The 21,863-nt window shown below is 36.7% G+C and overlaps 1 protein-coding gene across 1 annotated transcript in view; it reads right to left on the bottom strand.

The window, feature by feature from the left end:
- Window positions 1-1,925: 1,925 nt before the first annotated feature.
- LOC139146269 (acidic proline-rich protein PRP25-like) overlaps window positions 1,926-21,863 on the bottom strand; it is a 37,543-nt gene continuing 17,605 nt past the window's right edge. Inside the window, exons 7-17 of the mRNA XM_070717676.1 lie at window positions 20,284-20,322; window positions 18,110-18,148; window positions 17,255-17,293; window positions 16,712-16,750; window positions 16,119-16,154; window positions 14,158-14,196; window positions 13,615-13,653; window positions 13,020-13,055; window positions 5,268-5,336; window positions 4,597-4,665; window positions 1,926-1,970 (exon numbers count right to left, since the gene is read on the bottom strand). Coding sequence (XP_070573777.1) covers window positions 1,926-1,970; window positions 4,597-4,665; window positions 5,268-5,336; window positions 13,020-13,055; window positions 13,615-13,653; window positions 14,158-14,196; window positions 16,119-16,154; window positions 16,712-16,750; window positions 17,255-17,293; window positions 18,110-18,148; window positions 20,284-20,322 — 489 coding nt within the window. The remainder of the gene's footprint in view (window positions 1,971-4,596; window positions 4,666-5,267; window positions 5,337-13,019; window positions 13,056-13,614; window positions 13,654-14,157; window positions 14,197-16,118; window positions 16,155-16,711; window positions 16,751-17,254; window positions 17,294-18,109; window positions 18,149-20,283; window positions 20,323-21,863) is intronic.

Genomic DNA, 21,863 nt, shown 5'->3' with positions numbered 1-21,863 from the left:
AAAAAAAGACCTGGCGTACGCCGCATACCGGCACACTTATACGGCAATGAGGCACTGTTCATTCCACGCTGTACTTTAACTCCCTATAAAGTGTTGTCACGGACTTTGCGGTGCATCATCGATTGGGCACCCAGTTAGGTGATTGCGTCACTGTAACATATTAGTTTTCTATATTGGCATTCAGTTAACACTTGCGTTCATAAAATACACCACTATCATTTATTATACAATTATGAATCGATTTAGAACTTTTAGGACCATTCGTCAATCGGCTTGGTGTAATAAAAAGATTGAAATAATACTTCATGAAATGCAGGGGAGAAATCGGATATTACAGTGGATTGCGTTGCCCCGTTGGCATTAGACGAACCAGACATATTGTCTAAATCGAGGTGTTGTCAACACTGTCAGGCGCCTATCGGCAAGGCGGTATTATCAGTCAGTGACAAAGAACTCACTCTTCAAAAGTTGAAACATTGTCTGGCCGGAGGTCAGACACAGTCAAAACAATACCTCCAATAGGCAACAAGTGACTGCGTTCAGGGCAGCAGACGTGGTGCACAAACATGGTGGTGTGTGGATCGGATGGTGTTGTTTGATTACGTTTGACCTCCTGCTAGTCAATGTTTCAACTTTTGCAAAGTTGATTCCTCTATGATCGACTCATATAACCTCCTAGCTGACAATTGCAGTTGACGGGTAGGCAACACCGCGATTCAGACAATAGACAGGTTTGGCTACACGTTTTACGTGAACGTGAACGCGTAACGTCACGAATTTCTGTGATGATGTCATCCACTTGTGCGTACGTTCTCCACGTACACGGAGCCGGCGTCGTAATTTGTAAACGTGTAAATTTATTCTCATCTCAAGGTATCAAAACATGATACAAACTGTGAATCATTCATGCACGTTGTCAGTTTGATATATGATAGTGTCATCCTCAAAGATATTCATGTATTTTCGTTATTTTTATGTGAACTTTCTTTGTTGATTCGCGGCATACCGGATAAAAATTGAACTATTCATATGATGGGCAAACAGTCTACGGGGACCAAAGCCAAGCCGAATCATTTCTTGCGCGTGCCATACGAACGGGTGGCGTAACGCGTAGCCTGACGGATTTTAGCACGTGAATGTGTATGCCAACGTGGATTCTACGCGTTCACCTTCACGTAAAACGTGTAGCCAAACCTGTCTAATAAAGACTAGCTAACGTTGTTCCACTGGTGATACATTTTCCTGACGCGAAAACAGAGAGAGAGAGAGAGAGAGAGAAGAGAGGAGAGAGAGAGAGAGAGAGAGAGAGAGGAGAGAGAGAGAGAGAGAGAGAGAGAGAGTATAAGACGAAACTGAAGCAGCATCACGTCTGAACTAATTACCGTCAATCCGTCAATGAGGACTCTGAAATTGGTTACCTTGATTTCGAAAAGGAATAGTATTTATCGTTGGCTAGGACACCATCGTCACCATAGGATACATAAATGTAAGTCAGGTATTATGGCTTTATGAGGGTGATTTATGAGATACTGGAGAAGATTAGAGTGTTTTACCACGGAAAAATCAATGCTAAAGTTACCACTTTAAAAGGTTAGGCCAAAGTCATTAAATTCTTTGTTTTGCGTCCACTCTAAATGGGAAAAGGTACGCGTCTAAGCGGCTGAAAAGCACACACAAGAAAATTAACACAATGTAATTTGATTGCAGCAAAATAAAAATTATAACAAAATTTTATTTCAGAAAAGCTAAGCGGTTATGTCCTAAAATGCCCTATTCAAATACATTGTGTGTGTTTTTCATGAAAACCTTAAAAAACCTAAGCGGGTGGGGACGCAAAACAAAGAATTTAATTACTTTGGCCTTATGTCAGCAAACAAATCTCCAGAATATGATGGAGTTTCGGTCCGACAGAGACAAAAAAATTGTCATAGCATCTCCTCATAAAGCATACGCTTCAGGTAGGCTTTCAGCTGTAGAGAAAAAAAGGCACGATTTCACTGCTGTATAAAATGATTTTCATAATTGTATGCTGTGTCATTTTTAGGCGTCGATTATAAAATTTGTACCAAGGCCTTATCAAACAGGATCAAACGTGTTGTACCTATAATTATTCACGGAGATTAGACAGGCTATATGAAAGGCCAATTTATTGGTTAAAACATTATGCCTTAGACTGCTTTGACAAATACTTGTTCTGGAGGGGGAACTGGAGGAATCGCGAATGAAATCTTATTTTCCCCTTCAGTATCTTCAAATGATAGCAAAAAACCACAATCTTCTATATTATCACAATTTTTCAAGTCCCCAAAACTATCATCTAGCAAATACTTACTAGGGATGTATGCGCAGAAAAAAATCGTAACCTATCTTTATTTTTTTATACACCGAAATCTAAAAATGCCTTATTAAAAGTATGACAATAGTTTCAATTTTTGCAATTTTTGCAATTATACATCCTCAACCAAACAATGCTACAAACATAAAAGTTTCCAGTACTTTTGTTCTTTGTATCAACTCCTGGTTTTACATCTGGCAATGTTCACTATTCAGCTTACTGACACGATCTGCATATATGTTATGTACACTGAAATTGCTGTCAGTTGCATTTCAGTCTAGCCACAAATTTCGATGTTAGTATACCATAACCCTGCAGTATAGTCACACTCACGCTGTGTAAAAACATGATCTTAAAGAATAAATTACTGAAAAGTAACGGTGATGATACACAAGACAATGGTTGAGAAAAGATATCGAGTTGAACATAACTACTCACATTTTAGTTACTCTGCATGGACAATGCATTCATTGCAAAATGACAATACAGGTTGTAATATAGGAATAGAAGTAAAGTGTGCCGAATTGCAAAATACAAGAAGATGCACCGTATGTGTATCACAGTCAAGACGATGTTGTGATCATTGCTACACCGATTTTTCCTTTTGGCTATTTAGTATTGGCTATGACAAAGCAAAACCTGATAATAACTACCGCCCTCATCCCAAAGTGAACATTTCGAAGCTTAAGTGTCAGACATGTCACTACTAAGTTTCTTAACTGCCGTTTAGTAAACATGCATGCAGGTGAACGAATAATACATGGAACTAGCCCTTCCCTTTTGTTGTCATCTTCTGTATTCAATCATTCGAGTCTCCCAGAGTGGTGGATTCCTGTTAGATACAGTCGAGAAGCGAGATTAAGATGTAAGTGGTATTCAATAGCCGATACAAAATGATAAAAGCAGAAAGCTCGCTCGCATAACCACTATAGTCATGGTAGTCTCAACCAGTTCATCAAGAAAATATTATGTTCAGTGGTCTACCTAAACCTTGTAAATCAAAGCAAATTTATGAGGCCCTAGAAATACTGCAGATGGGTTTACGCCAACGCAAAGAATTTCACATATTTTTATCCATCCTAACTTAGTGTTCCACCTCAAATCGACAAACAAATAAAAAAGACGCAATGGAAAGAAGCGATTCAAATTGCCAGCGCAAGTAGCATCTGTCGATCTTTAGTAAAATACTAGCAGTGTGATATATAATTAAGTAGAGTAAAAGACCTTAATGATGTATATTGGACATACTAGCGCGAGAAATCTTTTTACAAGTGATAAACTGATTTGTTATAGCAGGAAATGCAACAACACAATTCATAAAGTACACAAAACTTTGTATTGTCATAAAAAAGTGTCTTTAAAAATCCTGACTTCGCTCGTTCAAGGAGAACGGAAATAAATGTAAACTCATTGATACCACTAACAATCACACCATAAGTCATAATAAAGTTAGGTTGATCTCTATGTTTTTGGCATAACAATCGTTTTGCAATATATACTTACAGGACTTGCTAAGGGCGCTTTCTTGGCTTCGGCGCCGAGCTTATCTGGTCCTTGTTAACATAAACAAAACCTTTGATTTTTCAATATCCACTGGCTCAAACAAAATATGAATGCCTAAGCTTATAGTAGCATTTAGAATAGATTTGATTCTCATTCAATTAACAGGTCACTAGTGTAGTAGAAAGTGTCTAAACGGTTATTACAGTTTACCCAGTTAAAATGCCCACAACTCAACGTTGAGGTAAATACCTCTTTTCAACTAACACCTGACGGACTGATCCCATTTATTGGTCTTGTCATACATGTATATCATGATTTTTGGCAGTCATTCCGAGAACAACTAATAGCTCTTTTTGAAGGAAACAAACACCTGCCTGACGATTGGAAGGTCGTGCAAGCAGTACACATATGTATATTTTTAACCATAGTTCTTCATCAAAAGATGCATGTTAATGTAAATGCAAGCAATAGTTCCTACAACAAAGTCTTAATATTATGATAATGCCTATTGTGCTGTATTGCGTTCCATTCATGACACTGTGCCGTACGATATGGGTTCGAATCCGATCAAAAATATACTGAATTGAGTAACGCTCGCGACGACAAAGAGCAGCCACAGATTTTTATCCCTACAACCTAGTGCATACATTATATTTGCTGCTTCACATATTTACATAAATGCAAGACTCACATGTTCCTCCTACGTAGATTTTAAGCAAGCAATATCGTTTAATCATCGAGAGCTTATACGCACTTACCGGATGTGCATTGGACGTATCTCCTAGCAATGCCGTTCCTGGATCTTCAGTACTCTCCGACTCATCATCCTGTGGCAGTTAAATATCATTGAAAAGGTAACTTGCTTTAATTTCCATCTCATAAAATGAGCAAGACTGATCAAAATTTGCTTTGTATTAGTAATAATAGAATTAGAGAATGATAAAATAATAGAAAATAGGGAATAAAAGTATTGCATATCCTGGCAATCGAATGGATCCTACGATTTCGCATTAAAGATTTCGCATTAAAAGCAGGTGGTAAGAGTTGGGTATGAAAACCATGTGCACATAGCAGGAGTTTAAATTAATAGTCGACGGGGTATTACTAGCAGTAGTTATACTATCAACCTGCATGAAATACGATTCACGTTTCCCAGAAATCGTGGATCATTTCCCCCACACCTGTATGGCGTTTCATTCATGACACTATGCCGTAGGTTTTCGGGTTCGAATCCAATCAAAATCTACTGATTTGGTAACGCTCGCGACGACACAGAGCAACGCACCACTGATTTTCATCCCTACAACCTAGTGCATACATTATATTTGCTGCTTCACATATTTACATAAATGCAAGACTCACATGTTTCTCCTACGAAGATTTTAGGCAAGCAATATCGTTTAATCATCGAGAGCTTATACGCACTTACCGGATGTGCATTGGACGTATCTCCTAGCAATGCCGTTCCTGGATCTTCAGTACTCTCCGACTCATCATACTGTGGCAGTTAAATATCATTGAAAGGTAACTTGCTTTAATTTCCATTCATAAAATGAGCAAGACTGATCAAAATTTGCTTTGTATAGTAATAATAGAATTAGAGAATGATAAAATAATAGAAAATAGGGAATAAAAGTATTGCATATCCTGGCAATCGAATGGATCCTACGATTTCGCATTAAAGAGTTTGCATTAAAAGCAGGTGGTAAGAGTTGGGTATGAAAACCGTGTGCACATAGCAGGAGTTTAAATTAATATTCGACGGGGTATTACTAGCAGTAGGTATACTATCAGCCTGTATGAAATACAATAAGAATCACAGTCACATATTATATTAGATTCATTAATAATATGTCTCTTAAAAGCCAGAGACACCACTGCTGTATATTGGAAGCTCGTTATCGACGTACTAGTTCATAGCTCAGCAACAGCAACACTTTTTAACAAAATATTCAGCGAACGATTTTGAAAAACCAAAGAAGAATCGAAGTTGTCAAAAAAGTATGAAAAGTTTCCTTAACACTGTGTTACTTCATAAGCCTCAATTGAATTGGATAAGATTAACCTTTGCCGTTCGTTCAAAACATGAAATAATTTTACGTGATTGCTGACAACACTAAATGTATCAAACAGACGGCTTATAAAGAATAACCTTTGCCGGTGTTGTGAAATAGTACCAAATTTCTTAGTTTAGGCAATGACAATGTAAAATAATGCAAGCTCCCGCTATTATTCGATATAAAGAGAAGGGATTTACATGATGCCACCTTTGCTCTTTTAATTTATTATAGGTATTTTCAAATTAAAGTCACGGTAAAACCTTTTATAGGGTAACCAATTACCGTACTGCAAAGTTGCTGCAGACAATTGGGCTCTTTGATAAATAGCCTGATATTATTTACCAAATGAAGTTCTTCACTCTGTGTAATCTATGTCATTTACTTAAAACGTTATATCATTATCTTACGTAATATAAAACTAAGAATATTGAATAGACGTCATAATACCGTAAGTTTAAAGTAACATTTAATTGTTTAGCAATTGGTCAAATAATTGAATAACGTTCGAAGATAACAGCAATAACAACTTATTATCCTTTCTATCTAATGCTGGTATTGTTTGCACCCTATATGTTAACATAAATGTGGCAGTCATGCAACTTGAAGACGCATGGCAATTCCTTAAGCGTAAGTGATCAGTATTCTGTAACTATAAAGAGAGTCTATATATACTCACATTATTCTCGCCATTCGTAGAATGCGCGTTTCCCTCTGTATTACTTTTCCCACCGACCTGTGGTAGAGATCATCGAATAGGTAATGGCTTCGTATCCGTTGTCACAAGCTCAAGAAGCCGTCATTAATTACGGCCTGGGGGAGGAGAAATTTTATCGGGAACTCTGAAATTTCGAGTAATCCCCTACCAACAATGATGAATTTGAGTAACCCCCTCTCTAAACACAAAAATTTTGACTGTCCCTTCCTCACTTAAAATAGTGATAACTCTTAATAAATGTCCTTAAAAAATTACAAGAAATACCGCAATAGTAAAGACCTTTGAAATTCTGGTGTACCCTGCTAGATTATCATCGCTTATCTCATGACGGATGAAAAAGGTGAAACCAATAAAATGAAATTCAAAGTAACAACAAAATGTAGGTATGAAAGCTCAAGCTGTAATCGGTATCCAACCATATAGTATTGTTTAATTTGGATGGGTATCATGACAGGGTCTTCCCTAGGATATCTGACCAGGTAAAGTTTGAAAGTACAGGGGAGAACACGCGAGAGGTTTGGAGAAGTGTCAGAGGGGGTTGTTCCTTCTCTTGCGTGGGCAATTTTGAGAAATTGATGTGTGCAATGGTGCAATCTGGGAAGTGTTTCAATATATTTTGCACCAAATATTGAGTAACCCCACTTCTTTCTCTCCACATTTTGAGCAACCTCCCTGTAGTGGAATATTCGTAGATCCCCGGACGATCGACCCAATCATAGGATGTCATAGGACATCATAAGCGCATCGGATGACTTCGGATACTGCAATCTGCACTGCTGCAAGGTCGAAACTCGTCTTTGTAGTGATTCGTATGCTCACCACGCAGCAGAAGTGACACGTTTACAACAACACGGTTCTGAACGAGATAGTAAGATCTTCTACCCGTACTTAAAGGAAAGTGAAAAATTAAGGAATACAAGAATACTAGAATATTGAATGTATTGCCACTCTCTACTTCTATAGTTAAAGGGAGGCGGGTCGTCAGAACTGCGCTAAAAGGTCGCTAGGGACCCTGTGACCGATGTAAATACTATATCCAAGGTACGTTGGCGATTGATGAAAGTTAAAACATGTCTGTCATAGTGTATATCGTAAAATTTAAATGTTGCAGTTATGTTGATATGATGCATCCATGTATAGTGCATAAAACACATTGTTTGAAAACTAGGAAAATCGCACATACGCAGTTCCGACGACCGCCTCCCTTTAACTTTTCTTTTCAAAGATGTCTCAAAATTGCTGAATTTCTTCATTATTGGCAGAGAATTGATGTCAGCGCAGTCCCTGTGTGATCACCATCATTTTTTGCAGCCTGTGAGTGCCAGCAATGGTCCTTCTCCACTGTAGAATCTATATTGCCGTGTTTACGCCGCCCAAGAACATGTCTGACATTCATTTAACAGATCACATTGACTGTCAAAGATGACTATGCGTCGTTTGTATCTCATGTGAGACAAACCCGCAATGCGGGCCCTTGTCACAACTCTATTTTCTTGTGTGTTTGTAAGAGTGTACCCATGACTGAGCTTTTCTTCCACTTTTGGTGATACATATGTAATACACTTAATACTGCAAGCATAATCAAATAGAAGTAACACAGTTTACCGCAGCGGTCCAATGAAATTAGGCCTAAAATTCAGCTTTGAAATATGGCCTAGTAATAGACATTCATGAAATACACAAAGAAGAATATGTTCAGAATATCGCGCGCATCAAATTTTCAACATTTGTAGACATAAATATGTTAAACGAGTGACATAGGTCGATTCAAAAACTTTGCATTCAGCTTTGGTACACATAATATCAAAGAAATAAATTAAAATGCAAAAGAGCTTATAATCCGTGTGTCTTTCTTATCACACTTTTACCATATCTAATGTAAGTATAATCAATGTCTCTAAGAGGCCAGGTTCAAACCCATACATCCTTTAATACACGGCCTAATTACAGAAATTCATTTAAACACGTATGTGAGCAAGTAATCGGCATGAACCGCTCATCAAACTTTTAGCATACTTTCTGTTTTCGATTATTGCTGTACTGTATGGGGAAACACCACAAAGAGTAATTTACAAAGAATTTACAGGCTTCAAAAGAGAGCGGCGAGGGTTATTTTAGGTGTTGACATGACAGTTTCTACACGTACACTTTCTCTCGCCTTCATTGTCTACCCATTTACTTTCGAATTGATTATTTCATCGCTGTTATGACCTTTAAAATCTTGAATGGGCTTGCACCTGATCACTTAAACCAGTTCCGTTATGTCTCTGACGTGAGTAATATTAATACCCATGTTTCTAGTGATAAGAGTTTATACGCTCCAATTTTCAAAACAGCTACTGGACAGAGATCGTTCATTTATCGAGTCATCACGATTTGGAACAATATTCCTATGTCCATCCGAAGTGTCGAAAGACTATCGCAGTTCAAATCTCAATTGCGCAATTTTCTGTTTCAAAAATTCATTAATGAGGGTTCATCACTTGATTAAATTTTTTCGTTGTATCTTTTCTTTCTGTTGATGTATAATTAATTACTCTGTATTAATTTGTTGCTTTCTTGACGAGGGCTCTGATGTAAATTACAATTCATTTGTAACTCAGATTACCCTCTATAAATAAAGAGTAATAATAATAATAATAATAATAATAACATAAGTTGGAACAAGATACTGGAGATGTGATAAAATTTAGCGCACTGAAATTTGAATCGCTCTTTTTAAGAATCGGGATTCAGCCTACCGCTTTTAAATGTGATGTCTTCGCTAGATAACTGGGTGCCGTACGTTGTGAGGTGAATTCTCGACCGGCGGCCATCCGGGTAATAGCGGGTTCTCACGTCAATTTTGCGTCACAGCGCGGTGAAACAAATAATTGAAGTTCAGATTTTTCAACCACCAAACCAATATTCAAATTTTCAACATACATAAATGAAATAACTTCTACTTTTTTACAAACATATTCTGTATTATTCACTCTTCCGTATCATCTGATCTCTCATTCACCTCGCTCACGTGCATTTCACCTACTGATGTCACTCCGCGGTCAAGAATTCGATCGAACTCTTACTGAATTTGATCTATGGCCTAAACATGCAATAGTTCGTTAATATGAAAATGAGTTAAGAATCTGCAAGCTGTTCCATAGTATGACCATAGAATAACATGAGTGTCTTCACACTTACATTAAATTCGGTTCAGTAACTCTTACGATATAGCCAATTGCACAAATTCATTAAGTATGCAAATGACCAATAACTATGCAGGCCAGACCCAGGTCAGATCTAGATCTTCAAATGATGTTGCTTTGTACAAATTTTGTATGACATTTGACACACACTGTTTAAGTTACATGTACGACCGGGACGACATCCATCTAGTGACGGAATGACACACATTGAAGCCCACATATGTTGGGCACCGCTTGGGCCTCTGGCATTCAATATTACGTAGGCTGAAATTCGAATTGGTCTCAGATTCGTTTCAGATTAAGGTACGTCAGATATTAGGCCAGTTTTCAAACTGGTTTTGAAAAGTAGAGAATTACACCAAGCTGTGTCCGTACTACTAAGCTGTCGAATTGGCTTGTTGACGAACTTGATGTTTTTTTTTTTACCATATCTTCAAGGAACAGACGACATCTTAGTTGGCTATGGAATCTGCATGAGTTGTGTTTTGAAAATTAGTTTTACATTGATTAATATGGTAAGTCTTCAGAAGAATGTGAACAAAGTCGAAAGCACGATATATTTATGAATATTGATTGGCCAACTTGCATTTCCTATTCGGCATACGCAACCACCACTAAATTCAAACTGGCTTTAACTCGATCGAGCTAATCTACTTTTTCGTAATGCATCCAGATAAGTGCATCTTGACTTTTATATCACAGAATCCCCTTTATGCCAAAAATAAATACTAAAGCGCGATGTAATAACATCTGTCACTAGTTATTATTGTCCGCGGAAATGGCGTGCACATACATGTAATATGAAGTGACAAAAGTTCATAACAGTTGCATTTATATTTCCGTGCGATTCACTTGTTAAGTGCCGAGCAAAAATTGCTCAATAAATCAGGAATCAAAATTTTTTTCTGTCAGTAAGATACCATACTTTATGTCTAAGTCTTCGATTTTTTTTACAAAGCCTGTCTTCCGACCACTTATGGAAATAAGTTGCGGGGTTTATTGATACACGTCAGAAAACGTGTATTGCGATACCGAGCTTTCTCAATTTCAATGTTATGGAAATGCAAGACTTACTCTCAATTTTAAAATGCATGCATGTGATAGGCAATAAACGTAACACTTTTCATCATATGATATGCGATAAAACCAGGAAATATACTTACGGTGCATAATTCAATGCATTGAGAATTGTTTTGTTTATGTTCTTCTGTTGAATTCAATGCCTTCACCGGTTACGATTGCATTGAGAATACACATGAAATAGAAAGAATTGTAAAATATTAGGCTTCAGTCAGGGCTTAGCAAGTTTATTTGCTAATTGATCGGGGATAAAAATATTTATACGTTGAAAACTAAAAACAATCATTAATGTCCACCACCATCGCCACACAGTGTACTGACTTATTCAAGAAGTAATATAACTAGACAATAGTGCAAACTTTTAAGCACATCAAGTGTAAGATCGTTATTATGGGATACACTCATACTGCACCTTTCTTTCTCATTTCTCTTATTGACTTTTCTTATCTAAAGTACAGAATTATGCAAGGATATCAAATACAGGAATTAAAGGCATTCGTTGGTGCCAGATTGTCTCATCAGAAAATTACCAACAAGATTATAATTTCAATGGAAAACAAAAGGCTATCTTACAGACCAGAACAAAGGCGATCCAAGGGATCGCCAGGATGGCTTTAAGGAGGTACGCTACCATTCCAAAAAATGTTGGGACATTCTTGAAGTTGACTTTTCTGAATAATCTTTATGAGTACATTGCAAAGATATGAAAAAAATATGGGGTACCCATGCACGTTCATGAGCAGATAATGTCATCTTTATTAGTATATTTTGTCTACCGAATTGTTTGCCGACGTTCCATGGAGAGTTTCATCGACATAAAGTAGATACTAATTTTTTTGTCTAATCATTATTCATCTTTGTTCGACAAATAGTTCACAGGTGTAAGAATAATGAATAAGTAAAGTTATGCGAAAGCGAACGATGCACAATTATAGAATTTTTCTTTCTATTTGTCATGCGAACTCAACATGTACATACTGATATCTTTTTTTGACCAGCTCACATATTTCTAAGCCGTTTGCATCACATTAGAAGAGGATGTGCGATTAAATTCGAGAAAGTCACCAAAGTTCTAGTAACAAGATCAAATAACGAATGTTTAAAAAGTGCAATAATGGCGCAGGACTTTTGAAGGTAGGACGAGGCTGAAAGTTATGAATTTAAGCTAGTCATATTAGTTACCTGTAACACGTACAATCATTTTAATCTATATCAAAAGAGAATTTTCTCTTGCAAAGAAAAGTTAATATGAATTTTCAAGAATATCTATGGGAAAAATGTAAACTTCAATTTCAATTATTCTCATATATTCTTTACGTGATATGGGAATGTATATGTTATGAGCGAATGACCAATAAATAAGAAGCTAATCGCGTTTTCCCAACAATTTGCAAATGCTGTATACCCTGTTCCTATTTGACTTATAATTTTGCTAGAAATAAATTGAAACACTTTTCCCTTACAATATGCTTTTTGCAGCATAATGAATATGAAATAAAATTAATGCGTTGTTTCTTACAACTAATATCCGAGTTTCGAACTCAATGATCATGAACGTGAAAAAAAATAATTGAGGGGGCGCTGCACCCAACACAGCACATTTTGCTCAAAAATAATTTTTTTGCAAATATTCATTAAATTTTATTAATTTGTTAACCAAAGATTAAATAATTGGTTGGGTTCACCTTTTCCCTTGTCAAGCAGTCGTATGTAGCGAGATAGTATAATATTATAATTAAACATAGTATAATATTATAAATCTGGTAAACTGTTTATGTAGCTCCTTCGAAATAATGGAACACAATAACCACTAAAAACATTATGACCCACCACTTGTAAGGTGAAGATAATTAGCTGACCCCTTCCTTGATATTAAGATAATTTTGTCATTTCTGTACTGTTTGAAAAAAGGCATGAGATTAGTCCCAATAATGGATACATGAAGTTCACTTACTTGCTGTGCGGGTTGTTGAGGACCTGGAATGTTGTGACCAGTTCACTTCATATATGCACTCGCTTTCACTCGTGAATTTATGTAGTAAATGGTCAAAACCTCGTGGTATACAATCGCTGGGTGTGCTTTATTTCTTAAGTATAACACACTTTATTGATATGATTTATACATGAAGTTCACTTACTTGCTGTGCGGCTGAAGGATCTGGAATATGGGCACTCTGAATATATGAAGAATTGTGTGTGAAGAAAGCGTGATAGATTCTTTTATTTCAAAGTATAAAATCTCAAGTAATTTTCGTGAATAAAATCACAATTTTGTAGGTCGGGAGAATATTTAAATCTATTCCAAGGATTAATTATGTTGAATGATTTATAGTCACGATTGAAATAAAATGACCTAAACCCTGGTGGCGAGCCGCGTTTCTTGTCTGTGTTTCTCTTTGTCTGTGATATAAATACTCAAGAAGAACAACTGGATATTGCTTTTGTTCAGTTATTTAATTTTCTAAGACAAGAAAACTGGTTAATGACAACACTTAAATTTGTCGATGAGTGTTTGTTGTGAGTACATGCGATTACGTCGTAATTTACTGATACATTACTGTGATTATGTGTGTTTATATACATAAATCCAACAGTAATGTATATTAATGTCGGAAAAATTCACCCGTTCCTGTTTGTCAATCACTGTATTCCGCCTAAACTTTAAGGATTAGGTGAGAATCATCAAGTTAACCACACATTATTGATTACAATGAATACAGGAAATTCACTTACTGACTGCGCGGGTTGAGGAGGACCTGGACGATTGGGAGGCTGAAAATATCAATAAAAGAGAGTCATGGATTCTTTTACTTTGGAAAGTATTAAAACTGAAGGTAATTTTCGTGCATAAAATCACCATTTCGTAGGTCTAAACTTTAAGGATAAGGTGGGACATTTCATTTAAAATCATGAATTATATCATACAAGTATATTGATGTCGCAAATACAGCGATCTGATTGGTCGAGACGAGTCATGGTATATTGGCGATATACTACGGCTGGCATACGCGAGAGCTGTCAGTTTGAGCAAAAACCGTTATTGACGTTCCAAGCCAGAATTTCAATATCCTGTTATCATATGATAGCAATAAATCACACCCAGCGACGGTATACCACTCGACTGTGACCCGTTCACTTCATATATTCACTCGCTATAGCTCGTGCATATATGGCGTAAACCGGTCAAAATCTCGTGGTATACAATCGGAGGGTGTGCTTCATTTCTTAAGTATACCACACTTTATTGATAATCATTTATACAAGAAGTTCACTTACTTGCTGTGCGGCTTGTGGAGGACCTGGATTAGGGGCAGGCTATAAAATATGAAGAATTATGTGTAAAGAAAGCGTGTGGATTCTTTTACTTTCGAAAGTATAAAATCTCAAATAATTTTTGTGCATAAAATCACAATTTCGTAGGTCGGGAGAATATATGAATCTATTCTAAGGATTAATTGTGTTTGAATGATTATAGTCACGATTGAAATAAAATTATCTAAACCCTGGTGGTTAGGAAACCGAAAAAGGCACTGTTGTTCTATTTAACTCTTTGTGCACATGAAGTCTTCAAATAGAAGATATTTTGTTGGCCTACCGAATGCAACAAGCTTTTTTCTGTGTTTTGTTTAATATCAAAGATTTGAATTTAGCCGATCGTAATGATTATGGCAATTTATACATGGAAACGGGTATTGTTCAAGGTGTAAAGCGGTTGCGTAATTCCCTCCGTGTACGACTCGCCTCAGGTAGCTCTCGACTTTGTTTCCCAACAGTGCCGAACACACACCCTTCGCTAGTTCCCAGATTTTCGCCAATTTTTAAGTTACAGTATGTTCTACAAAGTTCGTGTTGCTGTTGTGGTGTAGACCTGAGCGGAATTGTGTACTGGCCAAAACGAGAAAGGTTTGAGCTTCGGGGAAGTTAATTTTACCATTTTCAAACTGCCTGTTACATTTTCATGAATATAAAATGTGTGTTAGAGCTTAATATGAAAGTCTTTTATTGATATTGTCAGATTTTATTTAATAGTTTACTGTCAGTCATCTACGAGTTTGTCATAAGAGGAAGTGTTTATGAAACTGCTGAGGTGTTAGATTTTGATTGACGTGTAGCAGTGTTTCTGACCTGAAAGCACACAAGGTAAACATGATTGCTAAGCGACAGACAGCACGACGCCATCGACTCTGGTAAATCTTGTCCTACTTTTCGCATAATCTCGTGCAATTATCAACTACGAAGGAAATTTCCCGAAAATCTGACACTAGTGAAGCTCATTATAATTTGTAAAGGGCATAGTTTATCGAGACAACCATGACATCAAAAGGCGTGCCGCGTTCTAGTCTGTGATTCTCTTTGTATGTGATATAAATACTCAAAAAGAGCGGCTGGATATTGCTTTTGTTTAGTTGTTTAATTTTCTAAGACAAGTAAACTAGCTAATGGCAAGACTTAAATTTGTTGATAAGCGTTGTTGTGTGTACATGCGATTACGTCGTATTTTACTGACGTATAACTAGAGTTATGTAGTGCTTACATTACAAAGTCAAACAGTAATGTATATATATTGTCGGAGAGAAAATCACCCGTTTGAGTTTGTCAATCACTGTACTCCGCCTAAACTTTAAGGATAAGGTGAGAATCATCAAATATACCACACTTTACTGATAACAATGATACAGGAAGTTCAATTACTGGCGCGCGGGTGGAGGAAGACCTGGAAGAATGGGAGGCTGAAAATATGAATAAGAAAAAAGTCATGGATTCTTTTACTTGGAAAAGTATTAAATCTAAAGGTACTTTTTCGTGCATAAAATCACCATTTCATAGGTCTAAACTTTAAGGATAAGGTGGGACATTTCATTTAAAATCATGAATTATATCATAACGGCATATTGATGTCGCAAATACAACGATCTGATTGGTCGAGACGAGCCATGGTATACTGGCGATATACTACGGCTGGCATACGCGAGAGCTGTCAGCTTGAGCAAAAACCGTTATTGACGTTCCAAGCCAGAATTTCAATATACTGTTATCATATGATAGCAATAAATCACATCTATCGACCGTATACTACTCGATTGTGACTGGCTCATTTAATATATGCACTCGCTTTCACTCGCGAATTTATGTAGTAAACTGGTCAAAACCTCGTGGTATACAATCGCTGGGTGTGCTTTATTTCTTAAGTATAACACACTTTATTGATATGAATTTCATACATGAATTTCACTTACTTGCTGTGAGGCTGAAGGATCTGGAATATGGGCACTCTGAATATATGAAGAATTGTGTGAAGAAAGCGTGATAGATTCTTTTAATTTCAAAGTATAAAATCTCAAGTAATTTTCGTGAATAAAATCACAATTTAGTAGGTCGGGAGAATATTCAAATCTATTCCAAGAATTAGTTATGTTGAATGATTTATAGTCACGATTGAAATAAAATGACCTAAACCCTGGTGGCGAGCCGCGTTTCTAGTCTGTGTTTCTCTTGTCTGTGATATAAATACTCAAGAAGAACGACTGGATATTGCTTTTGTTCAGTTATTTAATTTTCTAAGACAAGAAAACTGGTTAATGACAACACTTAAATTTGTCGATAAGTGTTTGTTGTGAGTACATGCGATTACGTCGTGTTTTACTGATACATTACTGTGATAATATATGTTTATATACATAAATCCAACAGTAATGTATATTAATGTCGGAAAAATCCACCCGTTCGTGTTTGTCAATCACTGTATTCCGCCTAAACTTTAAGGATAAGGTGAGAATCATCAAGTTAACCACACATTATTGATTACAATGAATACAGGAAATTCACTTACTGACTGCGCGGGTTTAGGAGGACCTGGACGATTGGGAGGCTGAAAATATGAATAAAGAGAGTCATGGATTCTTTTACTTTGGGAAGTATTAAAACAAGAAGGTAATTTTCGTGCATAAAATCACCATTTTGTAGGTCTAAACTTTAAGGATAAGGTGGGACATTTCATTTAAAATCATGAATTATATCATACAAGTATATTGATGTCGCAAATACAGCGATCTGATTGGTCGAGACGAGTCATTGTATATTGGCGATATACTACGGCTGGCATACGCGAGAGCTGTCAGCTTGAGCAAAAACCGTTATTGACGTTCCAAGCCAGAATTTCAATATACTGTTATCATATGATAGCCATAAATCACATCTATCGACGGTATACCACTCGATTGTGACTGGCTCACTTCATATATTCACTCGCTATAGCTCGTGCATATATGACGTAAACTGGTCAAAATCCCATGGTATACAATCGCTGGGTGTGCTTCATTTCTTAAGTATACCACACTTTATTGATAATAATTTATACAAGAAGTTCACTTACTTGCTGTGCGGCTTGTGGAGGACCTGGATTAGGGGCAGGCTATAAAATATGAAGAATTATGTGTAAAGAAAGCGTGATGGATTCATTTACTTTCGAAAGTATAAAATCTCAAATAATTTTTGTGCATAAAATCACAATTTCGTAGGTCGGGAGAATATATCAATCTATTCCAAGGATTAATTGTGTTGAATGATTTCTAGTCACGATTGAAATAAAATAACCTAAACCCTGGTGGTTAGGAAACCCAAAAAGGCATTGTTGTTCTATTTAACTCTTTGTTCACATGAAGTCTTCAAATAGAAGACATTTTGTTGGCCTACCAATTGCAAACAAGCTTTTATCTGGTTTGTTTAATTCATTTCGTAGTTTAATATCAAATATTTGAATTTAGCGATCGTGTCTGAGATTTTTTCCCGGAGGCTCCATTCAAATTATATGGCGTGATAATTAAAATTCCTTGAAACGCACCTTCATCTAACACCTTTAAAAGCGCATTAAAAAAACAAAGGCATATAAAGAAAATCCCAGACACGGTTTTGAAGGATATTGTCAAGCTTGTCAATGAAGAAATTCCAACCAGAAATCTTGCAGCGTGTTCGCATAAGGCGGGAAAAACCGGTTTTTGGAAGGTTCAGCAAAACGCTTGTCACGTGACTCTTATGCAAATAATGACCGTGGTACTGTGCTTGGTCGGATAGCTCTATATCAGTGCTTTCAGAAAATGTATACTTTATTGGGGTTTGGGATGTGTTCAATTGAAAAAAAAATAAAAATCTGAAAGTGTCTAAAAGGTATGTAGCTACCTTAAGTATACCACACTTTATTGATAATAATTTATACATGAAGTTCACTTACTTGCTGTGGGGCTTGTGGAGGACCTGGATTAGGGGCAGGCTATAAAATATGAAGAATTATGAGTAAAGAAAGCGTTATGGATTATTTTACTTTCGAAAGTATAAAATCTCAAATATTTTTGTGCATAAAATCACAATTTCGTAGGTCGGGAGAATATATGAATCTGTTCTAAGGATTAATTGTGTTGAATGATTTCTAGTCACGATTGAAATAAAATGACCTAAACCCTGGTGGTCAGGAAACCCAAAAAGGCATTGTTGTTCTATTTAACTCTTTGTTCACATGAAGTCTTCAAATAGAAGACATTTTGTTGGCCTACCAAATGCAAACAAGCTTTTTTCTGGTTTTGTTTAATTCATTCGTAGTTTAATATCAAAGATTTGAATTTAGCCGATCGTAATGATTATGGCAATTTATACATGGAAACGGGCATTGTTCAAGGTGTTAAAGCGGTTGCGTAATCCCCACCGTGTACGCCTCGCCTCAGGTAGCTCTCGACTTTGTTTTCCGAATAGTACCAATATACACCCTTCGCTAGTTCCCGGATTTTCGCCAATTTTTCACTGAAGGTATAATCGACAAAGTTCGTGTAGCTGTTGTGGCGTAGACCTGAGCAGAATGGCGTACTGGCGAAAGCGGAAAAGAGCTTCGGGGAGTTTAGTTTTACGATTTTAAAACTTCCTGTCACATTTTCATGAACAATAAGTGTTTGAACCAAATATGAAAGTCTTTATTGATACTGTCAGATTTTATTCAATGGTTTACTGTCAGTCATATCGTCTTCTACGAAGTCGTCATAGGAGGAAGTGTTCATGAAACTGCTGGGGTGTTATGTTTTGATTAGCGTGAAGCAGTTTTTTTGACCTGAAAGTACACAAGGTAAATATGGTTGCTAAGCGACAGACAGCACGACGCCATCGACTCTGGTAAATCTTGTCCTACTTTTCGCATAATCTCGTGCAATTATCAACTACGAAGGAAATTTTCCGAAAGTCTGACACTAGTGAAGTTCATTTTCAGATGAAAAGAGCATAGTTTGTTGAGACAACCATGACATTCAAGGTCGTGTCGCATTTCTAGTCTGTGTTTCTATTTGTCAGTGATATCAACTGGTGAGATATTTCATTTAAAATCATGAATTATATCATACAAGTATATTGATGTCGAAAATACAGCGATCTGATTGGTCGAGACGAGGAAAAAATCCATGGTATACTGGCGATATACTACGGCTGGCATACGCGAGAGCTGTCAGCTTGAGCAAAAACCGTTATTGACGTTCCAAGCCAGAATTTCAATATACTGTTATCAGATGATAGCACTCGGTATACCACTCGATTGTGACCCGTTCACTTCATATATTCACTCGCTATAGCTCGTGCATATATGACGTAAATGGTCAAAATCTCGTGGTATACAATCGGAGGGTGTGCTTTATTTCTTAAGGTAGCTACATACCTTTTAGACACTTTCAGATTTTTATTTTTTTCTCAATTGAACACATCCCAAACCCCAATAAGTATACATTTTCTAAAAGCCCTGATATAGAGCTATCCGACCAAGTACAGTACACGGTCATTATTTGCATAAGAGTCACTTGACAAGCGTTTTGCTGAACCTTCCAAAAACCGGTTTTTCCCGCATTATGCAAACACGCTGCAAGATTTCCGATTAGAATTTCTTCATTGACAAGCCTTGACAATATCCTTCAAAACCGTGTCTGAGATTTTTTCCCGGAGGCTCCATTCAAATTATATGGCGTGATAATTAAAATTCCTTGAAACGCACCTTCATCTAACACCTTTAAAAGCGCATTAAAAAAAACAAAGGCATATAAAGAAAATCCCAGACACGTTTTGAAGGATATTGTCAAGGCTTGTCAATGAAGAAATTCCAACCAGAAATCTTGCAGCGTGTTCGCATAAGGCGGGAAAAACCGGTTTTTGGAAGGTTCAGAAAAACGCTTGTCACGTGACTCTTATGCAAATAATGACCGTGTACTGTGCTTGGTCGGATAGCTCTATATCAGTGCTTTCAGAAAATGTATACTTTATTGGGGTTTGGGATGTGTTCAATTGAAAAAAAATAAAAATCTGAAAGTGTCTAAAAGGTATGTAGCTACCTTAAGTATACCACACTTTATTGATAATAATTTATAGATGAAGTTCACTTACTTGCTGTTTGGCTTGTGGAGGACCTGGATTAGGGGCAGGCTATAAAATATGAAGAATTATGAGTAAAGAAAGCGTTATGGATTATTTTACTTTCGAAAGTATAAAATCTCAAATAATTTTTGTGCATAAAATCACAATTTCGTAGGTCGGGAGAATATATGAATCTATTCTAAGGATTAATTGTGTTGAATGATTTCTAGTCACGATTGAAATAAAATGACCTAAACCCTGGTGGTCAGGAAACCAAAAAGGCATTGTTGTTCTATTTAACTCTTTGTTCACATGAAGTCTTCAAATAGAAGACATTTTGTTGGCCTACCAAATGCAAACAAGCTTTTTCTGGTTTTGTTTAATTCATTCGTAGTTTAATATCAAAGATTTGAATTTAGCCGATCGTAATGATTATGGCAATTTATACATGGAAACGGGCATTGTTCAAGGTGTAAAGCGGTTGCGTAATCCCCACCGTGTACGCCTCGCCTCAGGTAGCTCTCGACTTTGTTTTCCGAATAGTACCAATATACACCCTTCGCTAGTTCCCGGATTTTCGCCAATTTTTCACCGAAGGTATAATCGACAAAGTTCGTGTAGCTGTTGTGGCGTAGACCTGAGCAGAATGGCGTACTGGCGAAAGCGGAAAAGAGCTTCGGGGAGTTTAGTTTTACGATTTTAAAACTTCCTGTCACATTTTCATGAACAATAAGTGTTTGAACCAAATATGAAAGTCTTTATTGATACTGTCAGATTTTATTCAATGGTTTACTGTCAGTCATATCGTCTTCTACGAAGTCGTCATAGGAGGAAGTGTTCATGAAACTGCTGGGGTGTTATGTTTTGATTAGCGTGAAGCAGTTTTTTGACCTGAAAGTACACAAGGTAAATATGGTTGCTAACGACAGACAGCACGACGCCATCGACTCTGGTAAATCTTGTCCTACTTTTCGCATAATCTCGTGCAATTATCAACTACGAAGGAAATTTTCCGAAAGTCTGACACTAGTGAAGTTCATTTTCAGATGAAAAGAGCATAGTTTGTTGAGACAACCATGACATTCAAGGTCGTGTCGCATTTCTAGTCTGTGTTTCTATTTGTCAGTGATATAAACTGGTGAGATATTTCATTTAAAATCATGAATTATATCATACAAGTATATTGATGTCGAAAATACAGCGATCTGATTGGTCGAGACGAGGAAAAATCCATGGTATACTGGCGATATACTACGGCTGGCATACGCGAGAGCTGTCAGCTTGAGCAAAAACCGTTATTGACGTTCCAAGCCAGAATTTCAATATACTGTTATCAGATGATAGCACTCGGTATACCACTCGATTGTGACCCGTTCACTTCATATATTCACTCGCTATAGCTCGTGCATATATGACGTAAACTGGTCAAAATCTCGTGGTATACAATCGGAGGGTGTGCTTTATTTCTTAAGGTAGCTACATACCTTTTAGACACTTTCAGATTTTTATTTTTTCTCAATTGAACACATCCCAAACCCCAATAAAGTATACATTTTCTAAAAGCCCTGATATAGAGCTATCCGACCAAGTACAGTACACGGTCATTATTT

This window comes from Ptychodera flava, chromosome 12 (assembly GCF_041260155.1).
Source record: "Ptychodera flava strain L36383 chromosome 12, AS_Pfla_20210202, whole genome shotgun sequence".
Lineage (NCBI taxonomy): Eukaryota > Metazoa > Hemichordata > Enteropneusta > Ptychoderidae > Ptychodera > Ptychodera flava.
The sequence above is the reverse complement of the archived record's forward strand: the minus strand, read 5'-3'. Positions and strand labels throughout refer to the sequence as shown.